The sequence below is a fragment of the Colossoma macropomum genome, unplaced genomic scaffold (genome assembly GCF_904425465.1).
Source record: "Colossoma macropomum unplaced genomic scaffold, Colossoma_macropomum, whole genome shotgun sequence".
Taxonomy (NCBI): domain Eukaryota; kingdom Metazoa; phylum Chordata; class Actinopteri; order Characiformes; family Serrasalmidae; genus Colossoma; species Colossoma macropomum.
In genome coordinates this window covers 16814-41466 of record NW_023495950.1, presented here as the reverse complement: position 1 = coordinate 41466, position 24653 = coordinate 16814, and the positions used below count along the sequence as shown (strand labels likewise).

At 37.8% G+C, this 24653-nt stretch overlaps 1 protein-coding gene across 2 annotated transcripts; it reads left to right on the top strand.

Annotated features, from left to right (window-relative positions):
- The first annotated feature begins 2494 nt into the window (after positions 1-2494).
- Positions 2495-24217, top strand: LOC118803728 (NACHT, LRR and PYD domains-containing protein 12-like). 2 transcript variants are annotated; one of them, XM_036564219.1, is made up of 11 exons: positions 2496-2587; positions 4302-4357; positions 4442-4540; positions 4802-4915; positions 5880-5993; positions 7230-7343; positions 7480-7593; positions 8357-10489; positions 12467-12640; positions 18637-18810; positions 22670-24217. In XM_036564219.1, the coding sequence occupies exons 3-11, from the start codon at positions 4491-4493 to the stop codon at positions 22950-22952; spliced, it is 3270 nt and encodes a 1089-aa protein (XP_036420112.1). In that variant the 5' UTR covers positions 2496-2587; positions 4302-4357; positions 4442-4490; the 3' UTR covers positions 22953-24217. The 2 variants fall into 2 exon arrangements, with proteins under 2 accessions (XP_036420111.1, XP_036420112.1); XM_036564218.1 differs by lacking the exon at positions 4302-4357 and having other exon boundaries at positions 2495-2587.
- Positions 24218-24653: the final 436 nt, after the last annotated feature.

Sequence of the window (24653 nt, the reverse complement as noted above, 5' to 3'; positions counted from 1 at the left end):
CTGGAGCTGCAGGGCTGTTAGAACTGAACGAGAGCTGTCAAGTTGGGTTTATGGTGGACTTTCACTGGATATTCGACTCTCTTCGGTTTCTCATTAAATAAACGTGTAAAATGATCAGATCTACATTTTATCGCTCAAACTACAAACAGAAATGTTTCAAAAGTTCCTTCAGTGAAATTTACTGGACATAAAAGCTCCTAAGAGAAAAACACTGAGGCGCTACTGTTTAAGGGAGCGTCTAAAAAGTGCTCCGCCTGAACAGCTGTGAAGGTTTACACTGTGACTCGGTAAAGGCTGTAGAGGCTGCGGTGGTTATTTAGGGTCACTGTCAGCTCACTGAACAGATGATGTGACTGTGCTGAGTGTGATCTGTGGAACATGATAGTGAACATTTTTATTCACTGTTCAATTTACAGCCACAGAGTGTCTCACATGCAGACGTGCCCTCATACAGAGCACTGAGCACTGATTAATAACACTGATTATTCAGGATTATTCAGTGAATCTGGTGTGAAGTGTCATCACATCATCACCATGTCTGACAGTTTAAGGGGGCTGATTTGATAAGGCTAAATGTCTCACATACTCATTATGGTAATGTGTGCATGTGTGTGTATAAGGAGTGAGAGGGGGTCGCAGCAGGTGGTCTAATGTCTGAAGGGGGTCAGGAGTGTAAAAAGTTTGGGAACCATTTTAGATATTCTTATTTTGGAGCCGCAGCCAGATTTCATCAAACAAAGACAGCAACAGTTTACAGGATAAATAACATTAACTACTGAACTGTGTTTATTTATTCATTTATTTATTAATTTGTTTATTTATTTATTTTCGTTTTCTGCCACTTAGTTGTTAGTAATTTATTCATTTTCGGTTTTATTTATTTATTTATTTACTTATTTTTTTGTCCCACATTTATTTATTTTTACTTTTCAGCTGCTTATTTTTTTATTTATATATTTATTTTCATTTATTCAGTTTTTTGTGTCATGATTATTTATCATTTTTCCTGCTATTTATTTATTTCTTAGTTTATTTTATTGTAGTTTATTTATTTATTTACTTATTGTCCTATGTCCCAAATGTATATGTTTATTTTTTACTTTTCTGCTATTATTTATTTATTTACTTATTTATTTATTTTCATTTTCTGCTTCTTATTGGTTTCTTATTTTATTCATTTTCGGATGTATTTTTTCATTTACTTATTTATTGTTTTATGTCCCATGTTTATTTATTTTCACTTTTCTGTTTATTTATTTTCCGTTTCTTCTATTTTTTTGTTTGTCTTCCTGTTCTGCTATTTTTTTTGTTTGTTTACTTATTTATTTATTTATTTGTTCGTTCATTCATTCTGAAGTCTTGCAGGAAGTGAACTCCACCATTCATTCTCTACTCTTACAGTCTTCAACAAAACTCAGGACAAACATCTCTCAGACTAGAAGGAGCTGAAGAGGGTTTATAACACTGTTATAAGCTGTTGTAGAGCTTATTCCATTTCCACTCTGTAAAGGTGATGACAGTGTGAAGTTTTCTCTGTTTAGGGTTGTTTTATTTAAATCACATGTTCAGTGATGTGAAAAGGTTATCAGGCTGTTTCTGTGATGGAAAACAACAAATTCATCCATTCAGTGATTCAGAAAGTCAACAGTGCAAATAATAAAACAGCAGAAACTCACAGTGTTATAAACACATCTCCACACAGTCCATCGTGTGTTCACTGTACTCAGATGTGGAATAACAGCTCAGTCCTCTGGCTGAAAAGCTGATATTAGAGCTCTTATTCTCTTCAGTCTTCATCAATCAGTTCATCAGCTGATTTTACATGTACAGTCATTTGACAGATGATTTGATCTGAAGCAGCTCAAGTGAAGCAGTTACTCCAAACTTACAGCTGTGACAAGAAGCAGCTGTGATACAGGAGCTGCATGAGTTGGTCTGAGGAGCAGAGCAGACGGCTATAGAGGGGAAAGAGGAACTTTCAGTGAGACTAAAAGCTCCATGATCCACTAAGAGCAGATCAACAAGAGCACATTTCAGCAGAATCCAGTGAGAAGAGACACAGTCCAAACCATGATGATGCAGAATGAGACGGTGAGCAGGGAGGAAGATCATGAGTGGAACAGTTACAATGACTCAGTGTCTCAGAAGAGCTCAGTTTAAACAGCTTCTCTAAAGGTGGAGATCCTGCAGGACGAATGCAGGGCGGTAACTTGTTCCACCAATGAGGACTTTGAGCTGCTGTGATGATGAGCTCCAGATACCCTTCCTGGTCAGACTGTAGTGGACGGAGCTCTGTTTGCATCTTCAGCTACAGTAAATGTGTCCTGCTGAGCTGATCAGATGGATTATCTGGATCAGGGTGGTGAAGGTCTCGTGTGGGAGAGACGTTTCTGGGAGTTCACACTTCTGACACTAGAGGGCGACATGCACTGTGTGATGAGTCAGGAGACACAGGTCACGTGGTTTATATCCACCAATCAGAGACACAGGAAGAGCTGCAGTCTCAGTGAGTCAAACCGAAAGTAAGTTGAAGATGAAGAGCCGTTAGAGAAACAGAGAAGATCACAGATGTGGAGGATTTCAGACGGTAGGCTTTAAGATTAGTACTAAACTGGTCTGTTGAAGATGATCTGGTAGTTTAGAGTAGAGAAGCTGTGTGTTTGTGTCTGTTGATTCTTTATTAAACTCAGTGGTGGAGTTCATTTCCAAGGTGGCTGCTGACACTGAAACACCACAGAAACGCTTTTGTATAAATATGTTAAAAAAATATGGAAATAATATGATCGAGGTTAGGTCAGGGTGTAGCACGGCATGTGCCACCCCGGGCTCAAGGAGGACGCTGGAGACGGGATTCAGGGTTTCAGCAGCCGTTTTCTTTAATGACACATCGGATAAAGCTAACAGAACCAAAACCAGCTCTGTGCTACACTTTCAGTGGCTTTTAACTTACTAGACTTTTTTACTCGAGCTTTTCAGCTCTTCGTCAGTCGCTGCTGCTCGTCTCTGTCTGTCTGTCTGTCTGTCTGTTTCCTCTCAGTTCTTTTTAAAAGGCGCTCCCGCTGCCAGCCAGATCAGCTGGCTCTCATTAAGGGCAGCGTGACCACCCGAGCCGAGAGGGAACGAGAGCTCGCCGCTCCGCCTCCTCGTCACCGCCCAGTTGGCAGCTCGGCCAGTCGAACGTGAGGGGTGGTGAAGCGGCCTCGCTGCGTAACAGGGGGCGGAGCTCGGGACTCGCTCCTTGCCCTCGTGCCTCTTTTTGCCGGCACCGTCGTCACTCACGTCACTCGGAGCTCGGGCTTTGCGCTCCGCCCCCCACCGACTCGCGGCTCTCTCCCCGCCGTCCTCGCCGGTGTTCGTCGCCGCTCTATGTTCAGGCCCCGCCTTCCTGCCGGCTCTTGCGGCCGTCATCGTCGGGTCCCGGGGGGCGGGCGCGTGCCACACAGGGTTTATACCCATTGGTTCTTTTTTGTACTTTGATCTGACACAGCTCTTAATGTTAAAATATTAAAACTACTTTTTTATTATGCATAACGTTCCTGCTGTAAAAACATAGACACCATTACGTGTTTTTGTTGTCTTTCTAATGCATTTTGGATTTTTTGATGGGTTGATATCACAACGTAAAAGAATCTAATGGCTTAACAGATGGCCAGTGGCTGATTCTAAATGCATTTGATGGTTTCCTAATGGAACCTAAAGGTGTTCTACAGAAAACTAGCTGGAAACCATTAAGCCAATTCCCATTAGAAAGTGAGGTTTTATTCCTAGTAGTTTCTAATGGTCCTTTTCAGCAGGGCTCTTGTATGTTGAGATGAGTGTTTAGTGGCCCAGTCTTTGGTCTGTGTAGATGCATAGAGAGAACCAGGCCTTAAACCATATATATTGGTCATTTTAAGGCCTCAGTTCAAGACAGTTCAATATCTGTTTAGGAAGTCCTGTTCTTTCATATTCACTGTATTATAGAGTAAACAATTTTACTTTAAAGTGTAAATATCATTTTGGCCCTGACATCAATGTACTGTCTGAATGCATTATAATTTTTCACCTTACTGTTATTGCACATCCTGTAGTTCCCCAGTAATACAAGTCTTATCAGTTATGAAACATAAGAACTTCTCAGAAAAGAATGTTTTTTTAATATTGTAATACTGTAATAAGTTCAGACTTATGACGTCATAACTTATATCAGAAGTAATAACAACAATGTCTAACAGAACCACCTTCAATCATGTGCAACCTTTTCTTAAATTTGTAGTTTCTGCTCAAGCCAATATTTTTTTTTCCATTTTAAATATTTTTAGAGACATTATGTGGGAGTGAGGGAACACAGGCATACGCCATTCACAAAAAAGTACAGGTACATTTGCTGCAGTGACATCCAGTTCATGATAACCTGTGATTCAGTTTCCTGTTCACACTGTAAATGTGAAACTCTTCACAGAGAGCAGAGTGTCCAGTGTCCTGCTGTGTCTGTGAAGACTGAAAACCTCATGATGGAGCCTCATCACTTCAGCAGTGGAGAAGGAACCTCTGACTCAAAGTGAGTTACATTCAATTACCAAGTATTTTTTATTTTTCCAAAATGACACAGATTAATAGTGTTTATTCAAAACAGCCCAAGGTGTAAATTCAAAATATTAAACTTAAAAAATAAATAAAATAAACTCTAAACTTTAGTGGTGCCCAGTTGCGTAACTGAGAAATGCTGGATGTTGTAAAGTTAATATATTACTGGTTGTCTGATGTAGCTGTCTTCTGATACCTGAAGTAAACTCTTTTTTTTGTGTCTCCACATTTCCAGACTGCAGACATACAAAACAGAACCTCCAGAGCCCAGCTGTGTGTCTATGAAGAGCCACAAGTCAATGTTTGAGCCTCCTGTATTCAGTAATGAAAGAACCAGTACTGACCTGAGGTGAGCAGCACATTTCAGTCATAATGGTAAAATTTATCTCCATGGCTAGAATGATGAATGAGCTGAGGATGAATGAGGATTAGAGGAGTAACATCAGGAACATATGGAGTTTTATGAAAGAGGTCATAATCAGCTTCAATAGATCAAGTAGAAAATGTTACTGACTCAGAGTAAAGGTGTTTGTTATTGTCATGGAAAAGAAGACATAGCAATAATACATTGAAAGTTTAAGAATAAAACAGTTGATTTTTTTTCCTGAATGTTCATTTAGGAAGCTGGACAATTGATCAGGGCTTTTTGTCAGCTTGACTGGTCCCCTTTTAGTTTAAGTAAATGTTGACACTAAATCTTTTAATTTTTACCCGATTTTTTATTTTTATTTTTTTTATTTTATCCGATTAAAAAAAATTTGGACAATTTCATGCTCCCAACTTTGGGGGTGGCCCTTCCCTGTTCCAACATGACTGCACACCAGTCCTGACCTCAACCTTTGGGATGAATTAGAGTGGAGACTGCGAGCCAGGCCCTCTCGTCCAACATCAGTGTCTGACTCCTCAAATGTGCTTCTGGAAGAATGGTCAAAAATTCCCATAAACACACTCCTAAACCTTGTGGAAAGCCTTCCCAGAAGAGTTGAAGCTGTTACAGCTGCAAAGGGAGGGCCAACATCATAGTAATCCCTATGGATTAAGAATGAGATGTCATTCAAGTTCATATGCGTGTGAAGACAGACAAGCGAATACTTTTGGCAATATAGTGTAATTTTTTTTATCTCTGTTGACAAGATGACAAGATTTATTTAATTACATTATCCTTCATAATGTTTTTAATCGTAAGTGGATGGAAACCAGATCTCCTACTACATGAATTTTAATTACTATAAATGTAATCAGTTGTCTGATGTAGCTTTTTATCCACATTAATATTTACATATTTTTCTTGTGTCTCCACATCACATTTACAGTCTACAGTCATACAGAGCTGAACATCCAGAGCCCAGCTGTGTCTCTATGAAGAGCAACAAGTCAATGTTTGAGCCTCCTGTATTCAGTAATGAAAGAAACAGTACTGACCTGAGGTGAGCAGCACGTTTCAGTCATAATGGTAAAATTATCTCCCTGGCTAGGATGATGAATGAACTGGTGGAGGATAAGAGGAATAACCTATGGGACAAATTGAGTGGTATGAAAGAGGTCATCACCGGCTTTTACAGCTCAAATCAACAATTTGACTGACCCCGGGTAAAGGTGTTTGTGAATGTTACAGAAAAAAAAGGTGCAGCAGTTATTCTCAACTCAGCTGTAGTACATAATGACTTTTCTTCTGAAAGTTCATTTAGGGAGCTGGACAATTGACCAGGACTATTTCACAGCTTGGCTTGTGCACTTTGAGATTCAATAAGTGTTGACAATAAATCGGCAATAAACCTTATATAAAGAAATACATAAATAAATGTGGAATTACATAAATAATTAAAACATGTATTTATTTGCATTTTATATCCCTGTAATGAGACAGAATGAGTCAGATGTTTACAGGTACAATGATCAAAAGAGGTTTTACTGGTTTTATGAGATTCAAGTTGTGGTCAAAAAACAGGCAAAGGTCAGATCCAAAATATGCGACAAACTGCAATAAACAAACATAATAAATGATGTTCAGTAGCTTGGTGAAAGAAGCAATACCTCACAATGAAGTAAACTAAAGCCCGGGCTTATAAGCTAACTAAACAAACCATGTGATGAACTAACCAGGAGAGTCATATCAATAGTCAGGTGAGGCTGATCTCTGGTAGGTAGAGTGTTGTGACATTGGAGTCACATGTTCACCCAGGGGTTCTGGGAATTGCAATATGAAAGATATCATCACCAGCTTCAATAGATCAAGCAGAAAATTTAACTGACTCAAAGTAAAGGTGTTTGTGAATGTCACAGAGAAAAAAGACGTAGCAATAATAAACTGAAATTTTGAGAATAAAACAATTATTGTCAACTGTGACATAAAATGATTCTTCTTCTGAATGTTCATTTAGGGAGTTGGACAATTGACCGGGGCTTTTCAGCTTGACTGGTCCCCTTTTAGCTTAAATAAATATGGACAATAAATATTTAATTTATTTTATCTCTGGTGACAAGAGGACAAGATTTATTTAATTACATTATCCTTGCTAATGTTTTTAATTCTAAATGGTTAGAAACCAGATCTCCTAATATCTGAATTCTAATTGCGGCAGATTTAATCAGCTGTCTGATGTAGCTTTTTATCCACATTAATATTTACATCTTTTTTTTATGTCTTTACATCACATTTCCAGACTGCAGACATTCAGAGCAGAATCTCCAGATTTCAGCTGTGTGTCTATGAAGAGCAACAACTCAATGTTTGAGCCTCCTGTTTTCAGTAAAGAAAGAACCAGTACTGACATGAGGTGAGACATGAATACAACATGATAGTGAGTTTCACTCATTTTTTTTATTTCTATCTATATCAGCAGTTGTCTGATCGGCTGTCTTCTAATACCCAGATTAAACTCTCTTTATCTTGTCTCCAAATTGCATTTCCAGACTGCAGACTTTGAGAGCTGAACCTCCAGAGCCCAGCCATGTGTCTATGAAGAGCAACAAGTCAGTCAACAAGCCTACTGTTTTCAGTAATGAAAGAACAAGTTCTGATATGAGGTGAGCAGCACGTTTCAGTCATAATCAGAAGTTATTTCCGTGGCAGAGGATAAGAAGAATAACATGAGGAATAATTGACTGACCCAGAGTAAAGACGTAGCAATGATTGTCAGCTGTGCTAAAAAACGTCCTGATTTTTCTTCTGAAAGTTCATTTAGAGAGCTGGATAGCTGACCATGACTATTTGAGAGCTTGACTTGTCCACTTTGAGCTTAAATAAGTGTTGATACAAAATATTTATTTTTAATTTACAGGACAGAGTAATCGAACACACTGTTTTCTTTATGATTAACCAATAGTTAATGTTTAATAATAATGTTTTGGTTTATTTTTTTATTTATTTATTTATTTTTATTTTGGCATGTTTTGTTTTCCGTAGTGGATACTGGAAAGTTTGTTGTTGGCAGAAGCGTTATAGGTATAATGACAACTGTACTGCTGTCACTCACTCTTTCACAGAGTATTTTTGTGAGAAGAGAATGCCTCAGACTGCTAGTACCTCAACAGTTCAAATAAATGTATTTTAATTTTCTGTGCAGGCACATAATGTTTGTTGGGACAGTAGCCATTACTGCCACACACACTTAAAACTGGGTGTAAGAACAATGCTAATGTTTGGTGTGTTTTTACTGGCTTGTAGTTCAGGGTGGAGTAGTTTTTGAGCTGTGCACATGTGTCAATACTACAGTACACTGCCTTGTGTTTACACACTTCCTTGTGCCTTACGCTCTTCTCTTTCTTTCATTCTCTCTCTTTTCTCTAGGTGTGTCAAGGATGCGTCACTCCAGTATCAGTCCAAATGTGGAGTATGTGAGCAGATTCAGACAGATCTGGTCTCTATCAACTGTGGACACACTTTCTGTAGACAGTGCATCAACAGCTATTGGAACCAGTCTGCTCAGTCAGGAGACTTTGCCTGTCTCCACTGCAGAAAGAGGTCTAAGACACGTCCTGTTACACATCCATGTTCCAACACAGAGGAGTCCATGAAGCAAAATTACTGCCATCCACTGGATGATGTTCTGCACAGAGTCTTAGAGAGACATAAAACCAGAATGAAGAACAGGTATGAGAGCTTATTTGAGGGATTCAAAACACAAGAGAATAAAACCCTCCTGAACAGGATTTACACTCAGCTCTACATCATAGAGGGAGAGAGTGAAGGAGTGAATGAAGAACATGAAGTTCTACAGATTGAAAAAACACTCTGGGACCAACACTGGCAAGATACCCCAATTAACTGCTTAGATATCTTTAAACCTGTACAGTGCACTGTAGGAGAAATGGAAGAGGACAGCATCAGAACTGTGATGGCTGAAGATGTCAGATATGAAGAAAGAGAAGTTAAAGGTCCACAAGTGCAGAAACTCAGAGCTGTGCTGACTAAAGGAATTGCTGGCATTGGAAAAACAGTCTCTGTGCAGAAGTTCATTCTGGACTGGGCTGAAGGAAAAGCCAATCAGGATGTAGATTTGATGTTTGTGCTTCCATTCCGAGAGCTGAACCTGATTAAAGATCACCAGTACAGTCTTCATAGACTTCTGTGTGACTTCCATCCTGAGCTCAAAGACCTGGACAGAAAGATTTATGATGAGTGTAAAATGGTGTTCATATTTGATGGCCTGGATGAAAACAGAATTCCACTGAGCTTCTTACAGTGTGAGAACCTGTCAGACATAACCAAGGAGTCACCACTGTATGTGATAATGACCAACCTCATCAAAGGAGAGCTGCTTCCCTCCGCTCACATCTGGATAACCTCTCGACCAGCAGCAGCCAATCAGATCCCTCGTCAGTACATCAACCGTGTGACAGAAATTCAGGGATTCAATGACCCACAGAAGGAGGAGTACTTCAGAAAGAGAGTCAGTGACCAAGACCAAGCCAACTTCATCATCTCACACATTAAGAAAACAAGGAGCCTCCACATCATGTGTCACATTCCAGTCTTCTGTTGGATCTCAGCCACTGTGCTTCAGCACATAATGAAACAGGGTATTACAGAAATTCCTAAAACTCTGACTGCAATGTATTCACACTTCCTGAACACTCAGACAATCATGAGAAACGAGAAGTATGAGGAAAATTCTGAGATAAATCCAAAGGATCTATTGGGATCCAACAGAAAGTTGCTTCTGAAACTGGCTGAACTGGCTTTCAAACAGCTGATGAAGGGCAATGTGATGTTCTATGAAGAGGACCTGAGAGAGTGCGGCATTGATGCCTCTGAGGCCTCAGTGTACTCTGGCATTTGCACTGAGATCTTTAGAGAAGAATTTTTGCTGTACCAGAAGAAGGTCTACTGCTTTGTTCATCTGAGCTTTCAGGAGTTCCTGGCTGCTCTCTATGTGTTTCACTGCTATGTGAGCCAGAACATGGAGGAACTGCAAGTTTTTAAGATACAGAACAAAGAGCAGTCTGACAGCATTTCATTGGAAGATCTGCTAAGGGGAGCTGTACAAAAAGCTGTAAAGAGTGAGAATGGAAACCTGGATCTGTTTCTCCGTTTTCTGCTGGGAATTTCACTGGAGTCCAGTCAACAGCTCTTAAAATACCTTCTGATAGAAACAGTGAGTAGCTCAGAGAGCATCAAGAAAACAGTTCAGTATATCAAACGCCTAATACCAACAAAGAATCTTACTTCAGAGAAATCCATCAACCTGTTCCTCTGTCTCACTGAAATGAATGACCAGTCTTTATCCCAAAAAATCCAGGAATATCTAAAATCTAATAAAGACTCGAAAAAGAAACTGTCTAGTGGAGAGTGTTTAGCACTAGCCTACATGCTTGTGACTTCTGAGGAGGTGCTGGATGAGCTGAACCTGAAAAATTACAACACAACCAGGAGTGGTCATTTGAGATTGATCCCAGCTGTGAGCAACTGCAGAAAGGCTATGTGAGTGTTACATCTGAATTAATGTATTTTAATATTTCAGTATTGATGGCTGAGAGGGTTGCGTTGACAAATACATTTTCCTTGTAATAGTGGGATAGGATGGCTAATAAATTGTGCACACAAGTAACAAGGTAACAAAGCGTTTCAGTGTAAATATTAGGAATGTTCAGTTTAGATTCAGTACCACCACCTGGGGAAATTTCATATCAGTAACTCTGACCTATAACAGAATAATGCACATCACCACAGGGCTGTAAATCCCATTGATAAAACACTGATACTCTCTTTAAGACAGCGTTGCATTCCATGAAGTCATTATAATGAACAACAGCCAAACAAGCGGCAGTGAAATGGGATACTAGCTATGTGTAATTGCACGCAACCTGTGGAAGAACATTTTGTAACATCAGTGGTGCTTCGGAACTCCACAAGCAAATGAACTTAAATTTTGCGAGTGTGTTGTAAGAGTATTCGAAAAGAACTCAATGTAAACTTGGTGAAGGATGTGTCTTCCGAGGATGTGAGTGAATTATCCACTATTATCATCATATCTTCATCAGTATAATGTTGATTTTGCATCTGAAGCATAAACATAGAGTCAGACCTTTTGTTTGACACTGCACGTGTGACGTTATGTTGTAAAGACGTGATGTGGTCCAAAAACTCCTGCAAAATCTGTCCCAGTACCTCTTTTAACTGATTATATCAGCCTTTACAGGATGACTCAAGGCGGCGCAAGCTCATCATATTTTAATATCTTTTTTTTCCCCTACATACTCAGTAATGCTACTTCTTTCGATTTCCATTAAAAATATTACACAGTGCTGCTTTAATTATCACAGTGGGTAATGATACAGCCTTTTATGTAAGAGAACGTGGTAAAAACACACATTATTGATAGCAGTGCAGTGTTAGTATTTTTGCTGACATTGGAAGAACACTTAACACTTAATATGCTGTAAGTTTAGTTAAGTTTAAATCATGTTCATGTTTTTTTGCCCTGCTCTCCAAAATGTCTGTGCACAAGCCTCGGATAAATACAAATTCTTATACAGAGCTTTCAGTTCTCAGTAAAATCACAAGTCCTAGAATAAATGAAAATACTTAGTTTTGATCGACAGTGCTATCCACTAAAGATGGCAAAAGATGGCAAATTTTTGATGCAGTTGTGATTTTGCCACACCAATGTTGTTTAAAGACTCTGCTATTTGTATTTACTCTAAGGACAACATCTATTTGTATTTGGTATTATTTGTATTTATTATTATTTATATTTATTATTATACTATTATGATGATTAACATAATATTAATAATAACAAGAGTAACATTAGTATTCTTACAAGCAGTAGTGTTCAGAGACTTAATCCACAGATTTAAATGGTTTATACAGAACGATTTATAAAAGTAACATCATAAAGCGTTATAGAAGTAATAACATGAGCATTTAGTGTGCTGCATTTTAGAAACACAAGAAATGTAAAGTAGTGACAATAATGATGGGTGAAGAGGCATGATCCATGCACATGTTTTGTTTTCAAAGTCTGGTTGAGCAAATGGGAATTAATGTACACGCAGAAATGAAAAACACAGGAATATGTAAATGAGCAAAACAAAGATTACTAGACACTAGAATAAAACTCTGGCCATGGATACTGTGACATCCATTTTACCATAACACAGTAGATTGCAAATATATTCTGTGAAGCCAATATAAAGGCTGATATGGAGTGTCTACTAATCATTTCTCTCATTTTCTGTCTAAAAAAGAGAGAAAAAACAAAATGTGGAAAAAAGATGTGCAAATGGGAATATTCACACAGAACAAATATTCAGATTGAGCCCATTACTTTGTGAGTGAATATAATAGAACCCGCAACATACAAAGTGCTATTTTACTCAGAAATGACATTATTCCTGATTTATGTGAGCTTGAATTCTACAGTCTTTGTATGAACTGTACATGTTTGTCTTGTAGACTAGCTGGGTGTAAACTTCCCACACACTCCTGTGAAACTCTCTGCTCTGCTCTGAAATCAACCAACTCACTCCTGAAAGCACTGGACCTCAGTAACACTGGCCTGAAAGACTCAGAAGGGAAGCTGCTCACTGCTGCATTGAAGAGTTCAAACTGTGTACTGGAGATACTCAGGTGAGCTTTCTGTAAATTCATTCCTGAATGTAAAAAAGTTAGGCTGTGAAAGCACAAACTGTGCACTCACAATTCTCAGGTAGTTATTTAAATTAGGCAGAAGCCAGGTGAAATACACTCTTTATCTTCAGTTTCCCTACAAACCCTCATCCCCAGAACACATGCATGCATGCTACATAGGCTATAACACCTGACAGATGCTTGACTTGTAAATTATTTTCAGAAATAAAATGATGACACAAGCAGACAATAACAATATCAATGAACTCAGAAGTGTGTTAACATTGGCACATTGTGGGCTGACTTCTTATGAACCCAGAATCCATTCTTTTGTTGTAGATAGGCTAATACTGTTTAATTGACAGACTGATATAGCACAGCACAACACAGTACATCAGCTCCACAGTTCAGAATATTTCCTCTGTTATTATTTCTTTCCAAACTACCAGCTTTCTCAGTGGGTCTTAATAGGTTTGTAATAGGTTTGTAACTCCTCATTTGGAATATTTTTGTCATATTTAAAGAGCATCTGGGGCAGCTATAGAGAGCACATTAATGTTTCCCCTGAGCTCACACCACCTCATTTCAACACTCATTGTCCAGTTAGTCAGCTCCACTTATGTAAGTGCCCTTTGCAGTTGTACAATTTCTCTGCAAACTTTGTTTGCCCCCTTTTACCCTGTCCTTCAATGGTGAGGATCTTTGCAGAACCACCACAGAGCAGATATTATTTGGTGGATCATTCTCAGCACTGCAGTGACATTGATGTGTTGGTGGTATGTTAGTATATGCTGTGCTGGTATGAGTGGGTCTGTAGTGATTTTTTTAAATTGGCTATTTCACCCACCTGTGGTCTGTAAAAAATATATGACCCATTGTGACTACGAAATGTGAATCAGACAGTTGATGCGTCATTGTGTAATATCATATAACTGATGGCAATGGTGAAAAAATATAGAGAAACAGTACATAAGTGAACGTGTGGCAGCCATGTCAAAATCTTAGTCAATTAAAAGTGAAAGTTTGGAGCCATCACTTATTTTGAAAGAGCATTAATTCTGAAGCTTTCACTTTGTAAGTAGTTTACATTCATTTTCCTGCGCTGAGGTTAATATCAAGCAGCAATTCTAGCTTAAACGCTACCATTCAGTGCTTGTAATTATGCAAGTAACATGGGTGCATTTTTGTATTTTGCAGTTTTAGTGAATTTTCTAGTAAATCATTTAACTTAAAGCCTAAAACATAATAGGATATGCATTTCTGCCAGGCTGGCTGTTAAAAAAAGAACGCATTCTTACATCAGGTATTTTACTTCATATGTATGGAGTTCATGACTAGGTTTTCTGTGACAGTTTATGGGTTACTCCTCTAAACATTGTCATTTCTTCCCACTAGCTCATCATTCCATTTCAGTGTTTCAGTTCACCAAAAAAGTATGAGCTTCAAGCAAATAACCAGTGTTAGTGTCTTTTTTTTGTTGTTTTTTTGCATCCAAAGCAATAAAAAAAGTGAAAAACAAGCAAACAAACAAACAAACTTATGGCTCATGAAAATCAGCCAAAATAGCCATAAAGAAAAATCAGTCACACTTTACATGAAGGATCGCACATTAATGCATAATTATTTGCTAATACGTAATTCAAATAAGTAATTAAATATTTATATATTAACTGCTCATTAAATATTCATTACCTATTAAGTCATTAGTAACTGTTACCTGATAGTTTAGTCATTAGTCATTGGTTCATAGTTTATTTACTATTAATTAACAGTGTAAATGACTAATTTCTAATTACATAATCAGTAACTCATAATACCTAATGCTTAATGGACATCTTATTAATATATAAATAATGAGTTGTTAATGAGTTATTAATATATAAATATTAAACACTCTTTAAGTTGCAACCCTTAATGTAAAGCGTTACTGAAGAATCAGAAGCAGAATAAATCGTAAAATGTCATGATCTGTGATTCTAGGATGAGTTAAATACCAGACTTTACCAGACAAGAAAGTGCACAAAAAGTATGCTGTAATTTATCAGTGTGATGACGTTGTGGGGATATTGCATAAACTCAAATAATTAATTAAATAAATAAATAAGTAAATAAAAGAATAAATAGAATGCATAAAATATCTGACTGACATTCAGTTTGGGTGGAGTAAGTACATTTTCATTTTGTTGTAGAGATGGGTAGTGTGCTTCTATACAGTGGTGTTTGAAAGTTTGTGAACCATTTAGAATTTTCTTTATTTCTGCATAACTTTCACCTAAAACTTCAGATTTTCACACATATTCTAATATGAGATAAAGAGAAGCAAATTAAACAAATGAAACAAAAATATTAGACTTGATAATTTTTTATTGAGGAAAATTATCCAATATTACATATCTGTGAGTAGCAAAAGTATGCAAACCTTTAGAAATAGTAGGTAACTTGAAGGTGAAATTAGAGCCAGGTGTTTTCAATCAACAGGATGGCAATCAGGTGTGAGTGACCACCCTGTTTTACTTAAAGAACAGGGATCTATCACAGTCTGATCCTCACAACACATGGTTGTGGAAGTGGCACAGACAAAGGAGATTTTGAGTTTTGATATTCATCAGGCTGAAAAAGGTTACAAAACCATCTCTAAAGAGTTTGGACTCCACCAGTCCACAGTCAGACAGATTGTGTACAAATAGAGAAAATTTAAGACCATTGTGATGCTCCCTAAGAGTGGTCAACAAAGATCACACCAAGAGCAAGGGGTGTAATAGTCCGCGAGGTCAAAAAGGAGCTGAAAGTAACATCTAATCAACTAAAGGCCTGCCTCACACTGTTAAACAACAATGGTGTGCATGGCAGGACTGCAAGGAGAAAGCTGCTGCTCTCCAAAAAGAACATTGCTGCCTGTGTGCTAAAGATCACATGGACAAGCCAGAAGGTTTTGTAGATGGATGAGACCAAAATAGATCTTTTTGGTTTAAATGAGAAGCGTTACGTTTGGAGAAAAGAAAACACTGCATTCCAGCATAAAAAAACTAATCCCATCTATGGAACATGGTGGGCGTCGTGTCATGGTTTTAGCCTGTTTTGCTGCTTCTGGGCCAGGACAACTTGCCATCATTGATGGAGCAATGAACTCACTAATGAATTATACCAGCAAATTCTGAAGAAAATGTCAGGACATCTGTCCATGAGCTGAACATGAGGACACATGACCTCAAGCACCCAAGTTGTTCTACCAAAGAATAGTTAAAGAAGAATAAAGTTAAAGTTTTGGATTGGCCAAGTCAAAGTCCTCACCTTAATTCTATAGAAATGTTGTGGAAGGACCTGAAGCAGCAGTTCATGGGAGGAATCCCACCAACATAACAGCGTTGGCGCTGTTCTATATGGAGGAATGGGCTAAACCAAGCCAATGTGCAGGTCTAATCAACAGTTACTGGAAACATTTAGTTGCAGTTATTGCTGCACAAGGGGGTCACACCAGATACTGAAAGGAAAGGTTCACATACTTTTGACACTCACAGATATGTGATATTGGATCATTTTCCTTAATAAATAAATGAACAAGTCTAATAGTTCTGTCTCATTTGTTTAATTTGGATCTCTGTATCTACTATTATGACAAAAAAAGTTTTAGGTCAAATTTATGCAGAAATATAGAAAATTCTAAAGTTCACAAACTTTCAAGCACCACTGTAAGTATTATTAAGTGCTGTTTTTAAAATGTACAACCCCGCTTTCAAAAAAGTTGGGACGCTGTGCAAAATGTAAATAAATGTACATAAAAACAGAATGCAGTGAATTGCAAATCGTATAGACCCATACATTACAATAGAACATAGAACATATATCAGATGTTGAAAGTGAGACATTTTACCATTTCATGAAAACACTCATTTAGAACTTGATGATTAGAACGTGACCTGCGGATCAATTGCCAACGCAAAATAATTAATGGAAAAATACACAGTCTCACACAGGAGGGCTATTAATGTGTGTCAGTATCATATGTACCATTTATAGAAATCAAAGTTTTGAAGCTTCACACAGCTGACTCGCGCTCAAGTTCATGCTGGAGCTCTTGCTCTCTCTGTTGATTTCTCTGTTTCCCCTCCCAAACTGCCCCCCACCAACACACTCTTTCTCTCTCTCTCTAAATGCGGAAAAAATGTGAACGAATAGTTGAATCTTCATTGTGAATGGCCAGATCCAATTCAACTGACAAAGCTTTGAAAATCGTTACAGAACGTACTGGAAAGAGGTTATCATCAGGCCTCAAACTGAACTTCAATGTAACAAATGAGTATTTATTATTTTATTCTGATGATTTTATTAAAAATTTTGTGTTGTTTGCATTTAGGACCATGGGCAAATGTTCCATGCTTTAAGTTTTCGTAATGTTCTGAAAAACAATCCGATCCTTGACTCAAAACCTGTGAAATGATCCGATCCGTGAGATTTGTGATCTGTTACACCCATAATAAATCCCCATGTGTAATATAAACCAGTACCTCAAGCAAGCTTAAATCACTTTGTGAGAAAATGAAACACGCTGCTGACTTTATTATTTAAGATAAGATAAGATAATCCTTTATTAGTCCCACAATGGGGAAATTATAAACAATTATAAATAGAAAGCTCAAGAGTATTTACACCATGGAGATATTTTTAAAATATATTGTACATAGAGTGTTGATTATATTGCACACAGGAAAAGGTGATAAATTCACAGTATGTTCTGTAGGTTTGTGAGGTCTAGTGGGGGGGTGGAAGGGGTTCTAATGGGACCAGTGGTGGTTGTAGAGTCTAACAGCAGCAGGAAGGACCTGCGAAACCCAGGTACTTATAAGAGTCCACCCTCTCAATGTCCCTTCCCTGGATGTTCACTGCGTCTGCGGAAGTCCACCGCCATCTCTTTGGTTTTCCCCGCATTGATCAGGAGATGATTCCTCAGACACCAGTCCACAAAGTCCTGGGTCAGTTGTCTGTACTCTCTGTCGTCCTCATCTGTAATGAGTCCGATGATTGCTGAGTCATCAGAGAACTTCTGTAGATGGCAGTTTGGTGAGCTGTACATGAGGTCTGCAGTGTACAGGGAGAAGAGGAATGGTGCCAGGACTGTACCCTGCGGGGCCCCTGTGCTGTTGAACACCATGTCAGACACACTGTCCCGTGCCCTCACATACTATGGTTGGTTGGTGAGATAGTCCACAATCCAGTTTGATAGGTGGTGATACAATCCGGTGTTCTCCAGCTTGTTCCTCAGGAGCCTAGGCTGTATGGTGTTAAAAGCACTGGAGAAATCAAAGAACATGATTCTTACAGTGCTCCCAGGCTTCTCCAGGTGAGAAAGAGCTCTGTGTAGGTGGTAGATGACCGCGTCATCCACTCCAATGCCAGGTTTATAGGCAAACTGGAGTGGGTCCATAAAAGAGCTTATCAGAGATATACAAGGACCAGCCTCTCTAGCATCTTCATCAGATGTGACGTCAGTGCCACCAGCCTGTAACTGCTGAGGTCCTTTGGTTGCTGCGTCTTTGGCACCGGTACCACACATGATGTTTTCCACAGTTGTGGTACCTTCCCAAGCTTCAGGCTCATGTTGAACATGTGTTCAACTATCCCACACAGCTGATCTGCACAGGACTTAAGGAGCCTGGTGCTGATGCCATTCGGACCCGCAGCTTTCCTCACTTTGATCTTTCTGAGCTCCTTTCTCACCTGGGCTGTTGTAAGGCACAGATTGGAGCAGGGGGGCTGGGTGCTAGAGTGTGCAGGTAGGTGGGGGGTTGAGCTGACAGCAGAGAGATCAGTGGTGGGTGGCTGTAAGTGGCTTTATTTAAATACATTATTTATTAAATGTATTTATCCTCTTGACACTCAGTGGAAGCACTTCAGTAAGCTATAAATATGCAAGCTAATTTGTAGCTGTTATGTCTAACATTATGATATACATACATTTTCTAATTTCCTTTTATAAGATATTTGTTCACTCTTTGCAGACTATCTTCATGTAATATTGGGAGATCATCTTGTGAAAATCTAGGATCAGCTTTACAGCTGATAAACTCCTCCCTGAAAGAGCTGGACCTCAGCAAGAATGACCTTCAGGATTCAGGAACAGAGCTGCTCTCTGCTGGACTGATGAGTCCACACTGTAAACTGGAGATACTCAGGTGAGATTTCTATTAATTTATTCTTGATATGCAATGCTATATCAGAGAGTATGAGCAAGTATATACTACCATAAAATATGCTGTCCATAAAATAAAATCCATATATTTATAGATTGTAAACATTTCTCTTTAGGGTTGTATGACATTATTACTATGCGTTTCTGTACAGTACTGTGCAGAAATCAGTGAGTACCCTTTATTAATTTGATTTTCTGTCAAAATGGACATTGAGTACAAATTATTGATGTTCAGGACAGATTTCTCAGGAGATTCTGTATTAGGTCATCCATTTGTACAATAAAGGAGGATGTATAGAAATACAGAAATATAGAAAATTATTAAATAAACAAGACTTTCCAAAACTGAGCATAAAAGATGGAGGAGTGACATTCAAAATCCAGTCCAACAATACGCTGGCGCTGCCACCTCCTCAGACCTGCCCAAATGCACATGCAAAACAATATTTTACATTACATTACATTTTATATTTCAGTCACTGACATAAAGATGTGTGGCTACTTAATGTGAATAACTTATGCACAGAACGTTGTATAATTAATAGAATTAATGGAATGTCTAACAACAGACATCTGATTGGCTAAACCACTTTCAAAGCCACTGTAAGATACTGTTCATCCAGGCAGCTGTAAAAAAGAAGTCACAGGCAGGAGATCTGTGTGTGAACTGATCTTCCCAAAACATACAACAATTCTCTATAATACACCTAATACAAAGGGATGCCTGAAATTCCTGTTTTAAACATTTTGTAACGGGCACAGTCTTGGCAAAGTGGCCGTGCGCATGACCTAACACCAGTCCTGCACATATATGACCACACACATCAACGAAGTTCTGTATTAATGCACCAATTCATTGAAACCCACTGTGCTGTTAGTGGATCCCTTGTAAACATGTTTCCAACATATTTTATGTTTTCTGACTATTATAGCCAACTTAACAAACTAGCACGCATAGCAAATAATATTTACTTGTTTGTGTTTTTCTAATTTTATTTACTTATTTCAAATAATTTTTCATTTCATTAATTTAATTTGGCTTAGTGATATTTAACCACTAGTGTTTGTGGTTATATATTTTTGTTCCATTGGATTTGCTTCAGTTATTTTTAGGGCTCTAGAGCATTTTGAGCTTTTCCAGTCATACTTACATTTAAATAAATTAATAACAACAACAAGCTAATAATAATGACAAGAAAAGATGTAATAAGAAGAATGTATGAATGAAGTAACAATAATCTTATAATAATAATAATAATAATAATAACAACAACAACAACAACAATAATAACAGTAATAATAATTTTTGTTAATAATTGAAATTATTATTATTATTGCAATTGTTAATGATCATAATTGCTTTGGCAAAAATAATAAGAGGAGTTGATCTGGTTGCTGCAGCATGCCTAACCGCACCTTTTGATAACATATTCAGATACTGAACTATAACTGAAGTATTTAATGTTAAGAATGTAAGAATTATGCAAACCAAATTACACAAAAATGGATATTATTTTTTCTGGAGTTCTCTACAGTCAGTTCTGTGTCAGAGATCACACTTTTTCATGAAATATCCAGTCCAAACGGTTAAGTATGACTTAGTCATTCTTAAGATTTAGGAAAAGGACAGAAAACCCTTATTTAACAGCGAATACACCAAAGCTTCACCCTTTGCCACAGAAGTGTCCATCCTTTGCCTTTATAGACATTTCTCTGTCACTTCATTGTGGCATCCATCTGTAAATAGTAGTTTTATGGAACTTCCGCCTGCACCATTTAACAGAGCTGCAATGGAGGGTTGCTGGTTTTTAGCCTCCCTTTCTTTGGAGTGTGGTTAACAGGAGCATAGTTGTTATTGGGGGTTGGAGGTAAACATCCATCAAACTGAGCGTACATAATGGTTTAAACTAGAACTGCAGGCATCACCCACAAAAATGCACTCGTCCAGAGCAGCCAAACACATTTACATGTTTTGATTTCCTTGACAAGAATTTGAGATAGATATTGATGGAATCTCTACTAAGAAAAAAAACATGTTCATTTTTATTTTAGCAGTCAATACTGAACACCAGATCAAATAATTCCTCTAAGTACAGCCAGGGCCAAGTGGGTTTTTTATGAACGTTTTTGTGGAAGTAGCCAAACACTGGTTCACTCTACAAACCCCCCTCCCCGTGTCACATCCAGTATGGAGCTGATTTATGCTGCATTAGATGCTTTCATGTCATTGGCTGATTAAAAATACATAAATAATAGATAGAAAGATAAAATAGATTCATAGATTGTTAAAACTAAAGAAACGAGTCTGTTTTGAAAATGTAGTGAGTAAATAGTACAGATTTTTCTTTTGAAATGTAGTGAGTAAAAATTAAAGGTATAAAGTGACAGAAATACTCAAGTAAACCACAGATACCTTAAAAAGTACTTAAGTACAGTACTTATTTAAGTATTTAAGTACTTGTACTTACCACATTACTGAATGGAAACACAGGTGAGGATGTTTAGTTGAATTATTGGTACATGCAGAAATGCAGCAAGGACTTTGAGAAATATCAGCCATTATGTACAGCATGACCGGAAGCCTTTTAATGCTACTATTTACTCTTCCAAATTAACAAACATGGAAGTGTGAGAATGGTCTATTACAGCTACCAATCTGTTGGGAAGACTTGCTTTGTGTTTCAGAGAAAACTGCAGAGATATTTTTACATTCCTACAAAGTTCAGTCTTAGACAATGATTGTGTTTTCTGCTTATAATCTTAAGCACATTCAGTGCTGTTGAAGTCTTTTTCTGAAAACATCAACAGGTTCTTTATATGATTAATACATCTTGATGTATTCAGCAGTGTGCTTGGGGTTGTTATCTTGTTGCAGAAAGAATTTCTTCCTAATCAGATGTTTTTAGAGAGTTTTGTATAATGTAATTTGAATATAGTGCTTTATCGGTGCATATACTGCCTTCTGATATCTCAAATGTCCAGTTTCAGTGTTTGAGTGCAGATTTAATTTCTCAGTAAGAGCATCTTGTCAGCTCCACATCCTTTCAGATCCATATTACTGAGTTGTCTTCTGACAGAGGAAGGATGCACAGAAACACTTGGGGATGTTTTTAGATCTGAAGCAAGAGTGGTGCTTGTTTTTTTTCTTTTCTGTCAAAGATGAAAGTTCTGTTTTTTTTTTTGGTTGTCTACCAGGTCTTGCACAGTTGCTAGGATTCTAATTTTGTCTGTAATTTTTAATAATGTTTTTAACTTCAGTTTTGGAACCTCTGGATTTTTCATTTTTTTCTTTTGACTTTCTGCTTATGCAACTGGATGATCTTACATTTAAAAACAATTTACAAACACTTTGAATTGGTCAGATTTATGAAGACTAACACAATTAAATGAAGAAAAAAATTCCCCTTTATCATTAGCTATAAATACCAACTGAGTATGTTTTTTCTTTATCTTGAGATCTACCGGAAGGACAGTCGTTTTTTAAATAGTTTTTTGGTTTAGTTCTTTTTGAGAAGCTATTGGGTGAAATTTATTATTTTGTCTATTTGATGTCAGTGTGTTTATGTGTAACACCCAGAATTTTGTGCAGATTTTATTTACCTTATCATTATCAGTGTATGTTTAGTGTAACTCTTGTTGTCCAACAGTAAGTGGTTCACTGTTTTTTCTCAAAAAAGTGACAAAAACACTGTCATTAGTAGGCTGGCCATGCATGTCAGGCTGAGAGTGCATGCCTGCAGCCAGACCCTTCTTGTGTAATTTGATCAGTGCCTGAACTTTTGTATATAACTTTAAATGCCACGTCTCTTACTTGTCTCGATCTTTTCCCCTCTTCTCTGCAGGTTATCTGGTTGTATGATTACAGAGGTAGGCTGTTCTTCTCTGGCTTCTGCTCTGAGTGCAAACCCCTCACATCTGAAAGAACTGGATCTGACCTACAACCACCCAGGAGATACAGGAGTGAAGCTGCTCTCTGCTAGACTGGAGGATCCACACTATAGACTGGAGACGCTCAGGTACAGAAAGCTTTCTGTGTGTGTGTGTGTGTTGGAGTCAATAATAATAATAATTATCATTATTATTGTTACTGTTATTTATATATCGAGAGATATAGATATGGTATAGTGAATTGTTACAGGCGCAATAATACAATGCAGTATGTCTGGTAAAATGACCACAAATGTAGATGACCTGATAAATCGGCAGGTACATTTATATCCAGCTTCCTGTCTTTTGCGTTGTGACTGAAGCACCGGAATCTGTCTTGCCCATGTGTGTATAGTTGTGTACAAGAAAGGTCAAAAATTTCAGTGAAATTCTCTTGATTGAGGGTGTTTGAACACAGAAGTCTTAAAATATTCCCCAAATTGTAATATCAGGGCTGTAGCGTTTTAGTAAAACTGCAGTTACTGCACTGTATTAAATGCAGGTGTAGTAAAATGGACACACTAAAAAAAAAACTAAAAGCTGTATTACTGGATAATGTACATCATTTTTTTTAATACCAAAGTAATTCCATCCAGTAATTCCGTTTTACTTCATTTATTACACAAATAAAACAAATACAGTACTACAGTACTAGAATTTACAGTAGTATCCTGCTGCGCTCTAGACTGCTGTTTTTATTAAACCAGTAACACTACTTTTGTACTGTGTCAGTTTTACTGTGTTTGTACTGCAGTATTAAAAACTGCAACAATACTACATACTGCACTGCAGATTTTAAGGCAAAGGCAAATGTATTAATATAACACATTTCTTACACAGAGGCAATTCAAAGTGCTTTACATTATTAAAGCATTAAAAATGGAAATAAAACAATGTAAAAAAAAGCATAAAAATAAAATAACTAAATATATAAAGTGCAGAATAAAGTGCTAACAGAAACTTAGTTTGTGTGAAATGTAGAGTTGCACAGATACATTTTCAGTCTATTTTTAAAACGCTAACAATCTGAGCACATCTCACAGCTTCAGGAAGTTTGTTCCAGTTAACGGCAGCATGATGGTTAAATGCTCCCTCAGTGTGTAGTCCCGGTTCTAGGCACTGTTAAGTGATTGAACTCTACTGATCTGCAGTCGGTTGCACCAGCTGAACGTAATTTGGGGTGTAAAGTCCATCCTAAACCTTACATTGAGAGCAGTTAGTTCAAAACTAGTGACACAGAATTTTGGTTGCACCACAGACGTTTATGGTACATCTTAACTAGTAGAGTGTGAAGTGATTGCAGATCAAAACACTGTCGCATAGAATGACGTTTTCACTCTGCAGCCAATCAGTAACGCTACCCTACATGAACAGGCAACATTACACGCATGATCTCCACACGCAGTGAAGTTTCTCTCTTCATGGGCTACTTTGCTTAAAGTATGTCAGTAGTAGTAGTAGGGCTGGGCGATAAAACGATAATGATAATGATAACTTTTCCTCGATAGAGCGATAAGGCATGTCCGATATAATACACCATTCTCACATTTCCACGTTCAGCGAAAGCCTTGGTGGCGTTTTCTACTGGAAGGAAAGCAACACAATTCCATTGTCGCCAGGAGAGGGCGCACTTCCGAGTTTTTCGACATGATTAGAGAGGGAGGGGGCCACGAGTAAGATGAGTCTTTAGCATTGGCTGAAACGCGGAGTTATCATTCCCTGTTTGAGTGGAGCGACGGGCGATCCGCTCTCATGTGACCGAGTGTGAGTGACGAGGTCAGTGGTGTAACTCTACTGACCTACAGTGAACTCACCTCTTTCCGGACATCCTAACCAGCTTTAGCAGCGTTAAATCACGTCTGATACTCACAACTAAGCTGTTACAGCGCTCGGACAGTC

Bases quoted from the DNA above. Each gene is read 5' to 3' on its own strand.
- LOC118803728 (XM_036564218.1), top strand. From the start codon at position 4,491: ATGATGGAGCCTCATCACTTCAGCAGTGGAGAAGGAACCTCTGACTCA. The intron at 7,344-7,479 runs GTGAGACATGAA...TTGCATTTCCAG, and splicing joins AGAACCAGTACTGACATGAG to ACTGCAGACTTTGAGAGCTG. The intron at 7,594-8,356 runs GTGAGCAGCACG...TCTTTTCTCTAG, and splicing joins AGAACAAGTTCTGATATGAG to GTGTGTCAAGGATGCGTCAC.